This window comes from Prionailurus bengalensis, chromosome D2 (assembly GCF_016509475.1).
Source record: "Prionailurus bengalensis isolate Pbe53 chromosome D2, Fcat_Pben_1.1_paternal_pri, whole genome shotgun sequence".
NCBI classification, from domain to species: domain Eukaryota; kingdom Metazoa; phylum Chordata; class Mammalia; order Carnivora; family Felidae; genus Prionailurus; species Prionailurus bengalensis.
In genome coordinates this window covers 8,727,307-8,748,000 of record NC_057351.1, presented here as the reverse complement: position 1 = coordinate 8,748,000, position 20,694 = coordinate 8,727,307, and the positions used below count along the sequence as shown (strand labels likewise).

At 39.7% G+C, this 20,694-nt stretch overlaps 1 protein-coding gene across 5 annotated transcripts in view; it reads right to left on the bottom strand.

Moving 5' to 3' along the window:
- Nucleotides 1–711: 711 nt before the first annotated feature.
- LOC122492676 (zinc finger protein 260-like) overlaps nt 712–20,694 on the bottom strand; it is a 30,838-nt gene continuing 10,855 nt past the window's right edge. For 3 of the 5 annotated variants that reach the window (XM_043596164.1, XM_043596168.1, XM_043596169.1), the window contains 3 exons: nt 16,317–16,443; nt 15,774–15,869; nt 712–4,575 (listed from right to left, as the gene is read on the bottom strand). In XM_043596164.1, coding sequence (XP_043452099.1) covers nt 2,330–4,575; nt 15,774–15,869; nt 16,317–16,443 — 2,469 coding nt within the window. In that variant the 3' untranslated portion in view covers nt 712–2,329. Of the gene's footprint in view, nt 4,576–11,601; nt 11,658–15,773; nt 15,870–16,316; nt 16,444–20,694 lie in introns of those variants that run through there. The other 2 variants (XM_043596170.1, XM_043596167.1) reach the window with 2 other exon arrangements.

Here is a 20,694-nt window from a genome sequence, read left to right as displayed (position 1 = left end):
ATTGCACTACTAAGGCATTTATCCACGGGATACAGGTGTGCTGTTTCGAAGGGTCACATGCACCCCAATGTCTATAGCAGCACTATCAACAATAGCCAAAGTATGGAAAGAGCCCAAATGTCCACAGATGGATGAATGGATAAAGATGTGGTGTGTATATATACAATGGAGTATTACTCAACAATCAAAAAGAATGAAATCTTGCCATTGCACTACATGGATGGAACTGGAGGGTATTATGCTAAGTGAAATTAGTCAGAGAAAGACAAATATCATATGAGTTCACTCATACGAGAACTTTAAGAGACAAAACAGATGAACATAAGGGAAGGGAAACAAAAATAATATAAAAACTGGGAGGGGGACAAAACAGAAGAGACTCATAAATATGGAGAACAAAGAGGGTTATGGGAGGGGTTGTCAGAGGGGGGATGGGCTAAATGGGTAAGGGGCACTAAGGAATCTACTCCTGAAATCATTGTTGCACTATATGCTAACTAATTTGGATGTAAATTTATACACACACACACACACACACACACACACACACACATATATAATAAAACTCAAGTTGGATACTTAAATAGGGTATATTTAACCATATTTAAATGACTGCCCAGAGTTGATTTTTTTAAATTTTGAAACATTATTGTTTTAATAATGAAACTCGTAAAATTTTGAAAATCACAGACAGGAAAATAGACATTATTGTTACAGTTACATAATCATATATTATGCTTTATTAAAACAAATCAACTAAAGCATATGTATAAATATCAAAACCATACATCTGAAGACAAAAACAAGTTACAAAACACGTGTTCCCACCGATACCCTAGCAAATCAATCACACACACACACACACACACACACACACACACACACACAAACATACATTAAAATATTATTGTAAAAGTAATGAGACATGGATCAATATTAAGTAAATCGAGAAAAGTGCTGAAGGTGGAAAAAGTTATAGGGTATGGGATAGTTTTGAGGACGGTATGCAGAGAATTCAACTATTCTCATAGTACATTACTTCCAACCTGTATCAGGCACACAGGCACACAATGGTTATGCTATTGCTCATAATTTGACACACATAGGAAATATGTCAAGTTTCTCCCCCCTGGAGAGACAGGCTATAATTGGGTCAACAGGCTTGAATTCAAGCAACAAAGCTAAGATGCTCTTCCTTCCTATAAATTTGAACTGGGGCACAAAGGTCATATGCACTAGAGTACTACAGAGTATACACTCAATGTTATTTCTGGTTCCAGAACCTACGAAGAGGAAGCAGACACATCCTTCAGACTGCCCCTGGCTGGTGGCGGTGTACATTCTGGGCTGGGCTAGTCCACGGTGGGAACCCCTATAGTAGATCCCAGGAGAAACCAGACCATCACACATTATTTGCAGAGGTATCAGCATAGTTGGGGGGCAGACTAATCAAAAACATACGATGGCTCATGATAGGGAATGTTACAGGGTGACACGTGTTTCTCCAAAAGTGAAATCAGAGACTGAGAAGATTATTCTGTTTATTTGTTCTTTTCAAAAAGCTTCATGTTGCATGGTTAGTATTTTTATAAATGTCTACCATCAGCTTTATTTCTATTAAAGAATTTTGAGATCAGAGAAAAGCATAACTTTATGGATAAGATATCTATAGGAAAATTTCTGTCCATATTTCCTAAAGACATACTTCCTTCAATACAATCTTCAGATATAATAAAGTCTGAATTTTGTTAAAGCCTGTACGTTCAAAACACGTTTAGGACTTCCTCTCACTATCAATTGTGTTGCTCAACAAAGGGCATTTCTGATAAAGTTGCTCAACTATGTTTGCTGCATTCTTTGGGTATCCCCCCTATTACTCCTCTGACCTACAAATGAGTACAGCTTGTGGACAAAGGTCTCAAAAAAAATGTAAGATGCTGACAGTTTTTCCCAAATGTGGTCTGATTATTAATGGCCAAATTCTGGAAGAACATTTTCGTATCTCTGATTGACAGGATTACCTCCTATGTAAATTCTTGGTTTAATAAGCTCTAATTCATAATAAAATAATCCCCCATACTCCCTACACGTATTAGTAGGCTTTCTTCCACATGCAGCTATTTTTAGTTGTCTTATCTACATCAGATTTTCAAACATTCATCAAATTCAGAGTGTTTTCCCCTATGAGTATTCTCGTTTGCTCTGGAAGATGACTTCTGGTAAGAGATTTGCCATTCTTTACATTCTTTGAGTCACGTCCTTTGTAAATTTTCCATGGTATTTTGAGGTATGACTCACGAGAGAAAGATTCCTCTCACCACTATATTTACTAGTTTTCTTCCTCTGTGTGTAACCTTGGATGTGCTGTGATAACTGATTTCTTGGCAGTTACCTCGCACTCAATACATTCATAGGGTTTCTCTCTTACGTGTCTTCTCTGATGTACTTTGAGGCCTGAGTTGCAACTGAAGGTTTTCCCACAATGCTTACACTCATAGGGTTTCTCTCCTGTGTGTGTTCTCTGATGCTTAGTGAGATCTGACTTATGATAGAAGGACTTCCCACATTCGTTACACTTGTAAGGTTTCTCCCCTGTGTGTATCCTCTGATGGACGGTGAGAACGGATTTCTCTGAAAATGATTTCCCACACTCGTTACATTCATAGGGCTTCTCACCTGTGTGAGTTCTCTGATGTGATCTGAGGACTGAACCGCAAGTGAAAGTCTTCCCACACTGATTACAGTGATAGGATTTCTCCCCTCTGTGTGTTCTCTTATGTACTGTATAGTCTGACTTAAGGTAGAAAGTTTTCCCACATTTCTTGCACACATAGGGTTTCTCCCCTGTATGACTTCTCTGGTGTACTGTAAGGTATGAATTCCTAGAGAAGAATTTCCCACATTCCTTACATTCATAGGGTTTCTCACCTGTGTGAGTTCTGTGGTGTTTAGTGAGGTCCGATTTATTGTAGAAGGTTTTCCCACATTCATTACACTTGTAAGGTTTCTCGCCTGTGTGTATCCTCTGATGTACTGTGAGAACTGATTTCTCAGAAAAGGATTTCCCACACTCGTTACATTCATAGGGTTTCTCCTTTGTGTGAGTTCTCTGATGAACTTTTAGGCCCGAGTTACGACTAAAGGTTTTCCCGCACTGATTACATCCATAGGGTTTTCCCCCTATGTGAGTTTTCTCATGTTTCGTGACATCTGACTTGTGACAGAAGGTTTTCCCACAGAGCTCACATTCGTAGGGCTTCTCCCCTGTGTGCGTTCTCAGATGTACTGTAAGGTACGAGTTTCTGGAGAAGAATTTCCCACACTGATTACACTCATAGGGTTTCTCGCCTGTGTGTGTTTTCTGATGTATTGTGAGGACTGAGTTGCTTATGAAGGTTTTTCCACATTGGTTACATTCATAGGGCTTCTCCCCTGTGTGAATCCTCTGGTGTACCGTGAGATAGGACTTATGGTAGAAACACTTCCCACATTCCTTACATTCATAGGGCTTCTCTCCTGTGTGAGTCCTCTGATGAATTATGAGGTGTGAACTCCTAGAGAAGCATTTCCCACAGGCCTTACACTCGTAGGGTTTCTCTCCTGTGTGGATTCTCTGATGTAAAGTGAGGAGGGATTTCCGAGAGAAGCATTTCCCACATTCCTTACATTCGTAGGGTTTCTCTCTTGGATGTATTTTCTGGTGTTTGGTGAGTTTTGACTTTTTGCAGAATGCTTTTCCACATTCGTTACATTCATGGACTTTGTCTCCTACGTGTGTTCTCGGAGTTATATTAAGAACGGACTTCTCCCAGAAAGGTTCTCCCAAGTTGTTATATTCAAATACTCTATCTCCTGTGTCAGGGAAGTCTGATCTCCTATTGAAACTAACCACTCTATCAATGTACTCATAACCCTTCACCTTTAAATGAACTCTAGGTTTCAAGAGGGAGGACTTCTCAAATGTTTTACCGTATTCATTAAACTCATGAAGATTTTCCATTCTTTGTGCTATCTTACAGACCACGAGGGTTGCATTATTACAGAACGTTTTATCAGATTCATTATGTTCATGAGGACTCTCTCCTATACAAGCTTGGTTATATGGGACAAGTGCCTTCTCATGGAACTCTTTCCCGTATTCCTCATATTCCTTATTCCTTTGAATTAAGCATTGTTGTACATTTTTAATTTTCTGATATGGAATGAAATTTTCATTACAACTTACATATTTTTGATTCTGAATGAATTCACAAGGTTTCTCCCCCATTTGAGTTTTTTCAGGGTTACTATGAAGGAACAATTTCCCACATGGATTGAGGTCATCAGGCTTCTTACTTAAATAGTTTTTCTTATTAATAATTAATTCTGAAATACATTTCAAATTCATACCACATGAGTCACATTTACAGGGTATTTTTATGGAAGGAATGCTGTCTGTGCTGAAATTAAAAATGTTTCCTAATACATTACCTCTGTGTACAGTCAGTGTTTTGTTGTTGATAAATGGAGACTGCCAGAAATGTCTGTGCTGGATTTCTTGATTCTGTTCTAGTTGGTTATCAACTTTGCAGACTTCTAGAAATGAAGGAAAAAAACAAAACAAAACAACCACCACAATCATAAGTCACGAATCTTATGGTAATTATGATGAAATTACACTTACAAACAAATGCCTTTTTTCACAGTTGACTTAGTTTTATGAAATAAGACAGATCCAAATAGTCGTGTTGCCCCATCCTTTTGTATCAGAAGAAATAAAACCTGACAGGGTGGAAAAAGGGGGATAGAAACTTATAACAAACAACTATATTTGGCAATTTACAAATATGTACTTCAAGACTTCATATACACAGTAGAAATAAACATAAAGCACGGTGAAGAAAAGGAAACACTCATTGAAAAAAAAGGGGGCTGATCTAGGAATGGGAAATACAGAGAACTAGAGAGGCCCTAAAGAAGTAGATGAGAATGCCCTAAAGAGGTACCAGAGGGATGATCTGATATTCTGAAGGATCAGACTTTAGGTAATTTTCTTCCCATCCTTACGTTGTGCACCTAAATTCTATGGTTTACATGTTTCCAGTTTCATCCCCTTCTTTTTAAAATTACCTCTGTTTTGGGGTGCCTGGGTGGCTCAGTCAGTTAAATGTCTGACTCCTGGTTTCAGCTCAAGTCATGATCTCAAAGTTCGTGAGTTTAAGCCCCACATCAGGCTCTGCGCTGACAGCGTGGAGCCTGCCTGGGATTCCCTCTCTCCATCCCTCTCTTTCTGCCCTTCCTCCAGTCTCTCTGTCTCTCAAAATAAATAAACTTAAAAAAAAAATTTTTTTTAATTATGTCTGTTTTGTTACACGTTAACTTATTATACTGTCAATGCCAAATTAAATCCCCAAAACACCGATTTCTTTGTGCTTATGAAAGGACTCCTGTAACGTAGCTTCTAAGTTTCCCTCCAGTCATGTTACTTACAAATGTCGACCAGGAAATATGAAATCAGATGAGAAAGAAGGCTGAAATGACCAAATCCATCAACTGTATTTAGCTGTGGTATATTCAGCTTAGTCTCAGGGTTTGTTCAAAAGGGAACTTCTGCTATCACCAGATGCTAGTTTTCCCCCATTTTAAACATGCTCTGATATAATAGTAATAATTTTTTCTTGACACTCAGATCTCCACCTTTCTTGGTTTTATTCATAACCATGGAAGACCTGACCTAAAACACTAAAAGATATTTATATTTATTTACCCTAAGAATTCTCAGCCATACTTCACGTTACCTTCTTGCTTAGTACATACAATGTAAAACCTATTCACAGCCCATTGTCTCCAAGTGCCATCACAGCAAACAGACTGCAGTTATAATTCCGGGGGGGGGGGGGGGGGGGGGACTTTTTATCAACAATATACATAATTAGTTGTTGTTCAACTAATCACTTCACAAGTCCATAATAAATGTCTTCTTTCTAGAAACACCAGACTATTAATTTGCCAAAACTTGTTCAAGTTCAACCAAGACTTTTCACTCAGCAAGCTTACATTCCCACTTTGGACTTGCTCACAACTTCATTCTTCAGGAAAATGACATGTCTCGTAACTCATGTCTTCACAAACTTCTCTACAATTTCAAGTCCCACATACACTGAAATTTAAAATCAATCACATTCTATACATCTCATTCTATCACAATGTTAGATTATACTCCCTTGAAACATAAACATATCCTGTTAATTGCTGAAATTTAGAATACTCAGTAGTCTTTTTTTCTTTTTCCAACCGCAAACTATGGTATCAGAAGTATTTATATCTGATTTCCTCTAAATTCATCTGAGTGGATTCTGGAAAAAATGGTCCTTAACAAGTGGTGTGCTTTCCAAAACAAAGATCAAGCTTGTTCTTGATCAAATTTATAATTTTGGACGAGAATCTACAGGTTTATAACCCAACATGTGGGTTTAGAAATTAATTTCTCATAGTATTTTCTGAATGAATGTATATAGGCTCTCTCACTCAAGAGTCACAGTTAATGAATTAAGTAATGATCCAATATCTACTCTATGTTATATAACAAAAAAAAAAGTATGCTCTTAGAAAAAATTATAATCCAGATAATAGCTTCATTCAAAATCCATACACCATCAGGAACCAGGTTCTATAGCAGATAATGTAAACCAAAGCAATGAAGGAACATTTTACATTACAAAAGGTGTGGAAAGCTAAGTGTAACCTTAAAATTCATGACCATGATATTCACAACAGGAACAGTAACAGACCGTTTCCGTGAGCCAGGTACTGTTCCATATACTCTTCATGTATTAATTCACAAGAATTAGCAAATACATTAGAAATGAAGTGTGACATTGTAGGGCAGGAAAGCATATCTGGGGGTAAAACTCAGGAAGAAGGATTAAATGGGAGTTTAGCACCAGTTCTGTGCCACACAGATGAGATGTAGCCACATTTAAGGGTCATTAAATGAGGAAAACTTAAATTTGCTATATTACATATTGGGGAAAATATAACTCAGGATATTAACATGATAAATCAGATGCTTTGTGGGGCAAAGTCTAATTTCAATTAGGAATTAGACCATCAAAGAGTAAAACAGTATGCCCAAATGTTTTGGGGAATGTCAATGCAAAATGAGAATATAAAATAATTTGCAAAGTTTACAAAATAACAACAATACTGATCTAACATTAGGAAGGAAGGAAGAAGGCAGAAAAATAAAATACTATGACGGTCAGTTGTAACAGAAGACTCAGAGAGTGTAACAAATCAAGTGGGGAAAATCTATGATCTGTAAATGCTAATTGTAATATTAGTTCTTGCCACACTGAAGGGATCAGTATGTCCTACCCAGGACGTCCTACACACAGGCAAGTAGAACGCTGAATGTTGAGTGGGCAAAAGATGAAGATGGAAACATGGACTTCTCAGGATAAATGAAAACCTGGTATCTTAGCCACAGGAAGGTATTACCCTATTCTGAAGATCCAATTTGACAAGATGTCTTTTAACAGATAAATTTAGTCGGTTTGATGGTGATTATCGAAATGTTGCAAAGTCCTCTCTTGCATTTTACTTGGTACTTTACATTGGCCACAGTTATCCATTCTATTGATTCTCCTTTCCTTTTTGGGCTAATTTTGTATCTTTTCTACTGTTTCTTCTTTACAACTCTGAAAGTTACACACACTGGTTTCTCAGCTTTAGGTGGCTTTCTGTTAATCTTACAATACTTAACTTAAAATCTGAAGTAATTCAAAATCTTGAACCTCTTTTTCTGAATAAAAGAAGTATCAAACTCAATTTGACCACCCCTCACCTCGTTTATACGCAGTTATTGTTTTGCAGATCATAGTGTCTTTTTTAGTCCCACACATTAGATATCTTCATCATTTTATACACATTATTGTTCAGATTTACCTGGATGTTTTCTAATTTCCTATCACTAACTGCTCTTTCTCTCATCTCCAGCATCCTTTTGGGGATCATATTCTCTTTTCTAGTAGTATCTCCATTAGACTTTTACAATGAAATTACACAATAAAAGGTACGGCTTCTATCATTTATTTCAGGATCAACCCAAGTTTTACGATATGCTCCGACAAGAACTCTCCCGTTGACTAAACCTTAGTTAGGCTCCACTGAGCCCTGTTCTCAACTAGGCCTTTCCATGTTTATCCATGCTGAATTCGGTTCTAGCAAGAGTCCTTTTAAGTCAGTCTAGTGGGAAGCCCCTCACCCTTGATATCTGATCAAGTTCCTTATTCCCTGCCCTTGATGTGCGTGGTCTGCATTTAGCAAGAATCCCCCTACCCCTGATGTCCCTCTTAGTACTGTTCTATCCAGTGATCCCCCCAGATTGTTGGCTATAAGTCCCTAGCTGCCTTAGCAGTATTTGGAGTTGAGCTCAGTTTTACTGAAGCTTCTCACTTACTATTCCCATAGCTATTGAATAAAATCTGTATCTATCACCTTTAGCTGGAGTCTGGCTTTATTCCTCTTTGAAATAGCATCAGCTCAGTCAACTGCCGCAAGAGAAACAGGAACAGAGAGGTAAACCCTCTGTGGCACAGGCTTGGAAGGGCGGCTGAAAATGCAGCACAGACACTGATGAAATTCTCCTGACACAGGACACTCAAGGACTATGGAACACAATCAAATACAGCCACACATAATTAACTGCAGTCCCTGCCAACATAAAGGATGAAATACATCAAACCACAAATTTAAGAAACAGAAAGCAGGGGCACCTGGGGGACTCAGTCAGTTGAGCATCTGACTCTTTGGCTCAAGTCATGATCTCACAGTTCGCGAGTTTGAGCCCCACATCGGGCTCTGCGCTGACGTGCGGAGCCTGCTTTGGATTCTCTCTCTCCCTCTCTCTCTGCCCCTCCCCCACTCGTGCTTTCTCTAAAAATAAACAAACTTAAAAAAAAAAAAAAGAAAAAGGAAACTGAGAAAACAGCAAGGAATACCCAGAAAACATAAAAAATCAAATCAAAGCTAAACAGCTGAAAACCAAAATGAAAAGAAAATCTTGAAGGCAACAAAACAGAATATTAAACAACAGAAGAACAAACACTTGAAAATCACAGGAGGAGGGACATTAAGCCAGAAGAAAATGAAGTGACTCTTTCAAGTATGTTCAGAAATGAGTGTCAACGCAGAATTTTGTATCTGGAGAAAACATGTTTCATAAATGAAGAGGAAGTAAAGGCTCTTTGGACAAATAAAAGTGGAGAGAATTCACTGCCAACACATCCATGTTGTAAGAAATACTAAAAGGAGTATTAGAAAGAGTAAGCTGCACAAAGAAATACAGTGCTAATGGTTTAAAAAAAGAAAGTAAATAAAAGATGCCTTGTGGGGTCTGAAGTAAAATATCACATAGAATGGGAGGAACAGACGTATATTGACATAAGATTGCAAAGCTACATGTAAACTAGTATGTCATTTGAAATCAGACTGATAAATTAAAGATGTTGTATTCCATAGGGCAAACACTTAAATGCTTGAAATATTCTTATTAAAAAATAGAGGTTTTCACACTAGGTAAAATAGACCCAACCATACGGGTCTTTGAATGCTATTGATAGAAAAGCCACTCTAAATATAAATAGGCTAAAAGTTAAAAGATGGAGGGGTACCTGGGTGGCTCAGTTGGTTAAGCCTCCAACTCTTGATTTCAGCTCAGGTCAAGACATCATGGTTTGGGAGTTCAAGCCCAGAGTTGGGCTCTGAGCTGGCAGTGTGGAGCCTGCCTGGGATTCTCGCCCTCCCTTTCTCTCTGCCCCTCCCCCGCTTGTGCTCTCACCCTCAAAATAAATAAATCAACTTAACAACAAAAAAAGTAAAAAGATGGAAAAAGATATACATGGAAACGTTAATTAAAAGAAAGGTGAAGGTACTATGTATGCATCTTTCTTTTTTTGCCTCTAGCATTCGGACTAAAAACTGAGGGTTCCTGTGACTAGCCAGCCCAACTCAGATTTGATCATTTGCTAGAACAACTCACAGAACTCAGAAAACAATTTACTTATTTACTACTAGTTTATTATAAAGGATTCAACTCCGGAACAGCCAGAAGGAAAACACACATTGGCAAGGGTTTGGGACGTGAGTGGTGTGTGAGCGTGTGGAACTCTGGGCACGCAACTCAACACTCAAACTCTGTTGTTTAAAGTGTTTACGGAGGTGGGGCGCCTGGGTGGCTCAGTCGGTTAAGCGGCCGACTTCAGCTCAGGTCACAATCTTGCGGTCCGTGAGTTCGAGCCCCGCATCGGGCTCTGGGCTGATGGCTCAGAGCCTGGAGCCTGCTTCCGATTCTGTGTCTCCCTTGCTCTCTGCCCCTCCCCCGTTCATGCTCTGTCTCTCTCTGTCTCAAAAATAAATAAAAAACGTTAAAAAAAAAATTAAAAAAAAAATAATAAAGTGTTTACGGAGGTTTCATTGCCCAGGCTTGAATGATTAAATCACAGGCCGCTGGTGGCAGCCAGCCCCTTGCTGAAGCGGTCTAGTGGCCCCCAGCATCCAGTCAGCCCAGTATACCAAAGACCCTCTTTTCATGCCAGAGACCCCAAGGGATTATGGAGCTGTGTGTACAAGGAATCACATATGAAGTTCAAAATTTTGTTATATTCTAGCCTCTGTCACTACCTAAAAACTGCAATAGACCCCCACAGTTTTATCTGAATGAAATTCAAATTTAGCGGCATGGCTGAGAACATCAAGATCAAGTTCATGCTGAGGTCTCCAACTTTACTCCATGCTGTTGCTCACTGCACTTGCCACGCCAGAGCCACACCAGCTGTCCTGCCGTTGACCCGACAAGTCAAGCACGCTCCCTTCTCTCTCAGAAAATGCTCTTCTCAGGGATCACATGGTTTAGGTCCTTTTCAACTAAAATTCTGAAGAAGCCACCTGGGCCACTTGGCTTAAACAGTCCACCTATCCCAAATGCCCTCGATCACATCACCTCATTTTCTTATCTTTAAAACCCTTCATAATGGGGCGCCTGGGTGGCTCAGTTGGTTAAGCATCTGACTTCAGCTCGGGATGATCTTGCGGTTCATCAGTTCGAGTGCTGTGCTGACAGCTCAGAGCCCGGAGCCTGCTTCCAATTCTGTGTCTCCCTCTCTCTATGCTCCCAACTCACGTGTCCGCGCACGTGGGGGCTCTTTCTCTTTCTCAAAAATAAACATTAAAAAGAAAATTTTAAAAAATAAAAAATAAAACCCTTCATAGCATTCAGCATGACCTGAAATTATAAGATTAAATTATTTGCACCCTTGTTTATTGTCTACTTCTTCGTCTATGGTCCTTACCTCTATGCCTCCCTCCTGAATCTAAGCTCCACGAAAGCAGAATCCTTGATGTATCTTTGATGTATCCCAAGCTTTTAGGAGGGCATTAGTTAAATGTTAGCTGGAGGTGTAAACTTCCTGAATGCCTATTTTAGCAAGGCACTGTGATTTGTACCTTGCCTCACCTGATGCTCGTACGTATTGTGACAAAGGTCTTACTATTGAAATATACAATGAGGAAACAGAGGCTCACAGAGGTTAAGTGACTTGTCTAAGCTAATAAATGGCTTACCTAGGATTTGGGGAGTAGGTGTATGAATATCAAAGCACACTTCAGAGCAAAAAGTTCTACGAGAGATAGAGACATCATCATAACGGGGTCATCTCATTAAGAGAAGAACATAAAGTTCCTTATATTTATACACTTAATAATAATTAATGATTCTTTTAAAAAAAGTTTTTTTAATGTTTATTTTTGAGAGAGAGAGAGAGAGAGAGAGAGAGAGAGACAGAGCACAAGCAGGGGAGAGGCAGAGAGAGAGGGATCCACAGTCCAAAACAGGCTCCAGTCTCCGAACTGTCAGCACAGAGCCCAACGCGGGGCTCGAACCCATGAGCAGTGATATCATGACCTGAGCCGAAGTTGACGTTTAACCAACTGAGCCACCCAGGAGCCCCAATAATAAATCTTTAAATAGATAAAGCAAAACCTAACAGAACTGAAAGGAGAAATAAATGAATACAAAATTCTAGTTGGAGACTCGAACGGTGCTATCTCACTGTGTCACTGACAAAGCTTTTGAGTGTTCTAGCCCCAATCCCATTTTGCCATCAGCCCAGTGACTTTTAGCTTACTGCTTCATATGGAGCAGTGATTTTTCAGGAATGCACATATCATGTTATAACAGGTGTATTCATACACCTTCATTGCTCTCCACTTGTTTTTAGCCTCCTTTTATCTACACAGACACCCAGCCTTTGTGTTGCCCAGATTTGCAACTGGTACATTCTCTTCTGTCAGCTAGCTCCCACAATTGCTTTAATTAGTTCTTCAGTTAAATTCAAAGCCCACCACCAGTCTTTTTACCATGCTTTCTTTCTGTCACTCCTTGGTTACCTGATACTCAGTCTCTAATAGAGGCTTCCAGGAACAATGATCCTAGGGTTCTTGCCTATTCGAAAAAGATTTGTTCCTCATTAAAGAAGATCTTCTTAAATGGGTATAATACTGTCAATGGAACACACTAAGGATTTTGTAGGAACTGCTGTGCTAATTCTTACCTACAGATTTAACTATGGAAAAGTCTGAAGCTAGTTGGACTTTCTCTTATATTGGCTGGTTATCAAATTGACTCTTTGTTTTTGAAATCCCGTCCCTTTATTAGAATCTATCCTAATGTGGATGCAACTGGCCCTTTTATACAGATTCAATTGCACCTCTCCCTCCAACCCCCCCCCCCCCAAAAAGTGTTCCTGGGTTATTTTAAATATTTGTTCTATTTCCTTTACTTTCCCATTTGGGGGACGAACTGTAGGCAGAGCATGCGGGTGAGCTCTAATCTTCAGGACTCATTTCAGCTGCTTCTCGCTCACATGTCTCACTTCCTTCTGAATGTAATTTCAACACTATCTGTTCTTTCTCACGATTCCTCCGATTTCCTTTCTTGAATGTGATTTTATTTTTTTTTCAATTCTTTTCTTTGACACCCCACAATTTGTTTTCTATTAACATCTTTCTTAAAAACTTGTATCACAGAGGTAATTAATTCCATTAGTTCTCTCTTTTGAAACTCATTATTTAATATTTGGTCACACTATTTATCTACTTTATGACTACTTTGATCAAATGACAATTCAATCACCTACTATCTTTCTTGCCCATCTTTGTCCTCCCTTTTTTCTTGCAACAGTTTTGTATGTATTTTGTGCTGGTTCCTGTTCAATTACTCAGGCTGAAAGGAGGTGAGCTTTGTAAGGAACAGCACGCTGCACAAGGTTTACTCGAGAGAAGGGAAGAGAGTCACGTCTTAGGCTGACGAGGTAATTCCTTATGAACAAGCATTTTGCACATGTACTGGACTCGGTTTATAGATCAGCCAAACTCTGCCTTCCTTCATAGCCAGAGCGGCCTTGGCAGCGGCTTCTCTCTTGGCAATCCCTGCGTCGGGTCATCGGGCTGGCACTGCTGTCACTCCTGAGTGAGGAACAGCGGGTGTCGAGCTGACTTCCAGAAACTACGTGCCCCGGTAACCGAACTGGACCCACGGAGGCTCTGGGGCTCCAGCATCTGCCCAGACAAACCGTCTGATGCAATCCAGAAAAGAAAGGTAGTTAAACCTCTACAGAACAATTGCATCTAATAAAGGAGAACAGGAAGAAGACCACAGATCTATCGTTCTCCCTTCCACCTCTCCGACACGCCGCTCTGGGACACAGCGGTTCACATGAAGACTCTGACAATACCCTGTTGGTCCGAGCGACCCGATGTGCTAATTACAGAGCTCTGGTCACCAAGGCAACTGCCGTCTGGAACTTTCCTTTCCTCCTAACCGCTTCCCTCATTTTTGTAGAAGGTCTGCACATCCTTACCAATTGTTACCGAGTGCGTTTTTGCTTCAAATCCTGTGTCCTGCAAGTACCCGCTAAGAGCGCGTAAGATTCTCTCTCCCCATTTAGACGTCTGTGAGGCGGTTTTCCCAGATGTAAAGCCTCTCTTGCGCTATCACAGAAACAGAAGAGGCTACTGGAAGATATGTTTTGTTTCTACACTTTACTACATCTGCTTGGCAGAAGCAAACTGCATCCTTGGGAGCTCAGCCATCTAGGGCACAGCACTGCTGTTAATCTAAGTTTTACGTTTCACACCTCAGACTACGCACTCTGTTCACGAAAAGCACTGTGCCAGTAGTCCCCCGAGCATCAGAAATGCTTTTGTTTTCTACCCGCCTGCTGATACACACACTCCTTGATTTGTCCAATTTCGCACCGTTTACACCTGTACTGATTTGGGATTTCAGATATCCTCTCGTGTCATAGTGACATGTATGTGGTTCATTTTCCTTAATGCTTCTGGATGGTTTGTGAGCAGAGAGAGAAAAAAGGCTGACATTACATATTCTTCAAAACGTTCATTTTGTTTTTGAAAACTGTCTTAACTTGGCTACAGGACGCCACATTCTCTGTTTCCACCTTATCCCCAAACTGCTTTTCTCTCTTCTTCACTGAGCTTTCTCATTTTAATGACTTCTGAAAGCTGGTAGCCCAGGGGACAGTCTTCAGACCTCTCAGATCTGTTCATTGGTACCTCTAAGAAGAGGCTGTCTGGTCCCTTAGGCTCAGACACTAAATTTAAAAACTTTAAGTACTACCATAAATTGATAATTTCCAAATAAATCATCTCCAACCTGGGGTCTCCCCTAAACTACCTCTGCTCAAACAGTCAAATGCTTACTTACTCCCAGGTAAACCTGGACAGTTTATAATCACCTGAAACTTGGTATGTGCAGTCTAAACTCCTATGACTTCTAAACTGCTTCTCTCCAATCTCCCCCCATCTTGGCAACCGGTACCCATTCATCCAATTGCTCTGGATGAAATCCTTGGAGTCGCTGACTCCTTTCTTTCTCTCACATTCCTCATCCAACTCACAGCACATCTTATAGGTCCCACCTTCAAACCATAACCAGAAGCCAACCATGGCTACTCTTCTCCACCACTCCCAACCGGGGGTAACCTATGCCCCCTCCTCAGAGACTGCAGTACTGTCCTGCTGCTCTCCCTTTCATCCCTCTGCCCCAGTAGTATTTTCTTTGCCCAGTGGCCAGAGAGAAAAGTTAAAAGAAAAATAAGCATATGTTGCTTAGTAGGTAAAATCCTACCAATGGCTTTTCATTTGACTCAGTATAAAATCAGTCTTTATCATGGCCTGAACGGCCCTATGTAACTTGAGCTCCGTTACCTCCACAATGTCAACTCTTACCACTCTCTGCTCACTCATTTCCCCTAGTCCACAGTGACACGTGTGTGTCCTCAAAAACACCAAGCACATTCCTGCCTCGGTGGACTGACATTTAATGTCTCCTCTGCCATCCATAATCCTCACCTCATTCCGTTCAAGTTGATATCACCCAAGTGCCTTCCTGAACCTTTTTTCTCAAGTATAACATTTCATTAGTTTTCATCTTTAACTTCCTCGCTATTTTACTGGCATATTATGCGTTTGCGTGTTACGTATGAACTGTTGTTTGTTTCTTATCTTTCTCTCCCTATCAGAATGCAGGGTCCACGAAGTGAGGAACAAATTTAGTTTGCTGAAGTATTTCTGGCGCCTAAAACCTTCGTGCCACACAGTGGGTACTCAGTATTTGCTGAATGTGAAAATGAACATACAAGCCAGCACCTGAGAATAAAAGGAATTCATACCATGCCATCGGGTGTCCATCCGTTTAACACATACTAACTCACCTGGGCAGCTCTGGTCTAGGGACTCTTCCTCTACGAGCCATGGCTGCTGTCCTTGTTCCAGCCTGAAGATCACGTCTGGTTTAGGGACGCAGCACCCTGTGAATGGGAAACGACATGGCAACTGGGCTAGGCCCATGGGTTTCAGGGCCTTTGAAGAACACAGAAAACGAAGCTTCAGGGGCCAAATACAATCTTTCATTGAAATAGAAAACATTCTTTTTTTTTTTAATGTTTAGTGGGGGGGGGGGGGGGGGGGCAGAGAGAGAAGGAGACACAGAATCGAAGAAGGCTCCAGGCTGAGGTGTCAGTACAGAGCCTGACACAGACCGTGAGATCATGACCTGAGCCAAAGTCAGACACTTAACCGACTAAGTCACCCAGGAGCCCCGAAAAAGAAAACATTCTTTATGGTGTTTCAACAATCCTTCCCCTTAATACCTGAGTATCAAGCCTCCATATCACTAAATTCAACAAAGCTTCTACAGGTTTCAAATCAAGAAAGGATGTGCATACTAGGAGTCTACATGGCAAACAACCCCTTACCCACTGCGACAAGGTGGCTGTAGTTCTCCAGCATCACGTCCCTATACAGGGTCCTCTGGGCAGGGTCCAGGTGCTGCCACTCTTCCTGGGAGAAGCCCACAGTCACATCCTCAAATGATAAGGATCCCTGAAACAGCACATTTGTGTTCAAGTGTAAGTAATCAGAACTGGAAGGCATGGAACAGCTGTCAGAAAACCGTTAGGGAGTTCGCCATTCACAGGCAATTAGAAAATGTGTTATGGCATGTCTACTTGTGCACTTGACTGAAAAGGTCCTCACCGTTGTGCTAAGTTACCGGGGTTGTAGTACGCGCCTACGTGCCATAAAGACCTCTCCTACTCTGAGAATCTGAAGACCAATAACACCACGTCACTGTCCTCAAGGAGCACATAATATGACAAACACACATAAACGTGTAAGCATGTAACTGCGATGAGATGTTACTACAGGAAAAAGATGCACGATGTAGATGGAGGTTACAGAGGGGAGAAAAGTTCTACTCCTGCTACTGGGGTGGGTTTCACTGATAACAGAGTATCATTCATGAAACTCGGGCAACAGCATCACCACGTATATGTCCAAAATATGTAGTGAAAGCAGTAACAATGAACACACGGGGGAGTACTGTTGGGACTCTGAAAAGATAAAGAGCTACAGTGGTATTCAGGGAACGTGGTACGAGCAATTCTGGACGTAACTCCAGTAGAATAGGGGCATCCAAAATATTTGGTTACTCTTCTAAGAAATCTTTCTTTCATAGGATTGTCAACATATAATGTGAATCTATATATTAAGTTTCCTCATTATTTTTTTTCTAAGTCACTTTTAGTGTTTTCAACTGAATAAATTTGGCACGTAACATTGTGTAACTTTGATACACCTATATATTATAATGATTGCCAGCATAGCTCTATTTACCACATTATCTAATGATAATATATGGTATTACTGTCTATATTCATTTCACCGTACATTAGATTTCTCCATTCTTTTTTTTTTTTTTTTTTGGATTAAAATAAATGTAGGGAGGCATCTGAGTATTTTCTTCCCATAACTGAACAGACTCTTGCACAGTCCCTGGGTTATATATGACCCACTTAGGAGATGACCACTGTGGAAAATATTGCAAGAAATAGACATAAGCAGGCAGAGACAGAGACGTATCATTCCCAGGTTATCAAAACAAACAGCTAATAAATGCTCATGCCATATATTAAAAACTAGTTAACAGGGAAAAGATTAGACTATTACCCAGAAATTTTTTAAGTATTATTGAGAATAAACAAGGAATACCTGAATAAATGAATACACTATATTCATGGATGGGATAACTCAATATTACAAAAACCTAATTTCTCCCCAAATTAGCCTATAAATCAGAACGATTGGTTAAATCCAGACAATCAGAATTAAAATCTTGGCAGATATTTCTGTGGAAGCTGACAAGTTCATTCTCAAACTTATGAAGAAACTCAAATGACCAAGAATAACCAAAGCCATCTTGGAGAACAAATGAGTAAACTCACAATGATGTAGGCAGAATTCTAAGATGACCTCCAAAGAGCCTCACACTGATATAATCTTCTCTTAAGTGGGAGAGACTTGTGTTCCTGTGATATTGTGTTCCTTGTGTTATGTTATATTCAATGACAAAATAGGTTTTGCAAGTATAATTAAGATCTCTTGGGGCGCCTGGGTGGCGCAGTTGGTTAAGCGTCCGACTTCAACCAGGTCACGATCTCGCGGTCTGTGGGTTCGAGCCCCGCGTCAGGCTCTGGGCTGATGGCTCAGAGCCTGGAGCCTGTTTCTGATTCTGTGTCTCCCTCTCTCTGCCCCTCCCCCATTCATGCTCTGTCTCTCTCTGTCCCAAAAAAATAAATAAACGTTGAAAAAAAAAAATTAAAAAAAAAAAAAAAAGATCTCTTAATCAGCTGACTCTGATCTAAATGGGAGATTGCCTTGGGTGGGCCTGACCTAATCATGTGAGTCACTTAAAGAGGGTAAAACATCAGAGACATTCTTCTACTGATCTGAAAGAAGCAGGCTACTCTGAGTTCTAGAGCTATGTAGAAATAAATTCTGCCACATATGTATGGAAGGGAACCCAGGTGACACTTTGATTGCAACCTTACGCCTAAGAGGACCTAGATAACCTATTTCTAGACTCCTTATCCACAAAAACTGTGAGATAATAAATTTGTGTTGTTCTTACCTGTAAAATTTGAGGTAATTTATTATGAAGTACAAAACTGATATACTAGTGGATATAAAGATTTATTCCAAAGTTAGAGTAATTTAACAGAGTGCACTATCAGTAAAAGAATAAACTGAAAGATCAATGGAGCTAAATTTATAATCTAGAATCTGACCCACAAACATGGACACCTGGTTTATTAAAAAAAAGAAAAAAAAAGTGTTACTAGTAAAGCAGTGAGAAAAGGACATTGAAAAAAAAATTTTGATTTCAATCTCACATAATATGTGAAAATCAATTCCAGATGGACTGTAGGTTGAAATGCGATCAGTAAAACTTCCAGAATATTACACAAAAACTATCTTCAGAATCTGTAGACAAGCAAAAAAAATTTAAGCAAGACACCAAAAACACTAACCATAAAGAAAAAGAGTGAAATTAATAGGAGGAGAGTGAAGTTAAGAACTTCTATTAATCAAAAGGAAATAATTTTTTTAAAAAGCAAACCAGAGAACAGGAAATTTTAGCAACATCTTGAAATGATACAAGGATTATATCCAAAATATATAAAATGCTCCTAAAATCAGTAAGGAACAACATGAACTAATGGAAAAATGGGAAAAGGACCTAACACAGTGACTTCACAAAAGAAAAGATCCATGGCCAATCAACATGAGAAAAATGCTCAACTCACACCATCAACCACAGAGTGAAAGGCTATTGGGAATAAGAACATTCACACAGTCTCCAAGTGTCCTGTGACAGATTATGAGTTTACAAAAGGAGACAAGAAAACTCTACTTTTCGAGTGGGGTATTTGGTGGTATTATTAATAATGGTACGGTCATACCTTACAAGTATACAATAAATGAGCCTAATAAAAATACACAGTCTGACTCTAATCATGAGGAAAAACAGATCCATCGAACCAGACATGGGGGGCCACTCCACAGACCTGCTTCTCGACATGGCTGCCCACAGCCAGGCATCATCCCCAGACCTTCGGACTTAACTGGTATGAAGCATAGTCTGAGTCCAGGAATATTCGAAGAGTTTCAGATGATTCTAAAGCATTAAGTTCCAGAATAACTACTCAGCAAGACATGTGACCAGGACTTAAAAAATAAAAATCTATCATATGAAAGAATGTAAGGGTATGATCTTTAATTGGATCCTAAACCCAGTAAAGTTTAAAGGACACTTTGGGTACAAATAGGGATATCACAGACAAAGAAAGTATGTGGGGAAAATGTTTCTATCTTTTTAACTTTGAAAATATAAAAGCTGAAGTAAAATACTTAGACATGAAGTCATAACAAAAAATGAACAAAACCTACATAAAGAAAGCTGTGAAAACACTCCTTTAAAAAGCTATTAGAAGAAACTGAAAGCTAGCCCATGTTCTCACATAAGAAATCTTAGCATCAAAAAGATTTTGATTCGTAACATTAATAGGGCAATTTAATGCAGTCTCAAAAAAATACCATCGAGCTTCTAAGTGGGCATAAAACAAGTTGGTTATATATTTAATTGGAAGAAAAGCAAAGTAAGCCAAGAAAAACCTGAGAAAAGAGCAATGAGGAGGAATTAATCTACCGGACAGTACCAGATATAAACATAAAGCTTCCATAATTAAAATAATGTGGTACAAGACACATAAATAAAAAAAGGGATCAATGGAAAGAGACTCAAATGCATCTGGAATTTAGTAAATGATAAAGACAATATCATAGAGTAGGAAAAAGAATCTTTCATTAACACTGATAAGATAACTTGGAGCACGTGGGTGGCTCAGTTGGCGAGTGACCAACTTCAGCTCAGGTCATGATCTCACGGTTTGTGAGTTCGAGCCCTGCATGGGGCTCTGTGCGGACGGCTCAGAGCCTGGAGCCTGTTTCGGATTCTGTGTCTCCCTCTCTCTCTGCCCTTCCCCCCACTCACCCTCTGTCTCTGTCTCTCAAAAAATAAATAAACGTTAAAAAAATTTTCTTAAACAGACAGTGATAAGATAACTTAATAGGATAAGAAAGATAAATGGGATCCTTTCTCATCTATACATCAAGAAAACTGCAAACGGATTGGTCAAGGTTAATGTAAAAGACTCCGTAAGGTATAGAAGAAAACATGGGTGAGTTCCCCGATAACTTAAGAAAGAATAACATTTTCCTAACCGTGACTAAAAA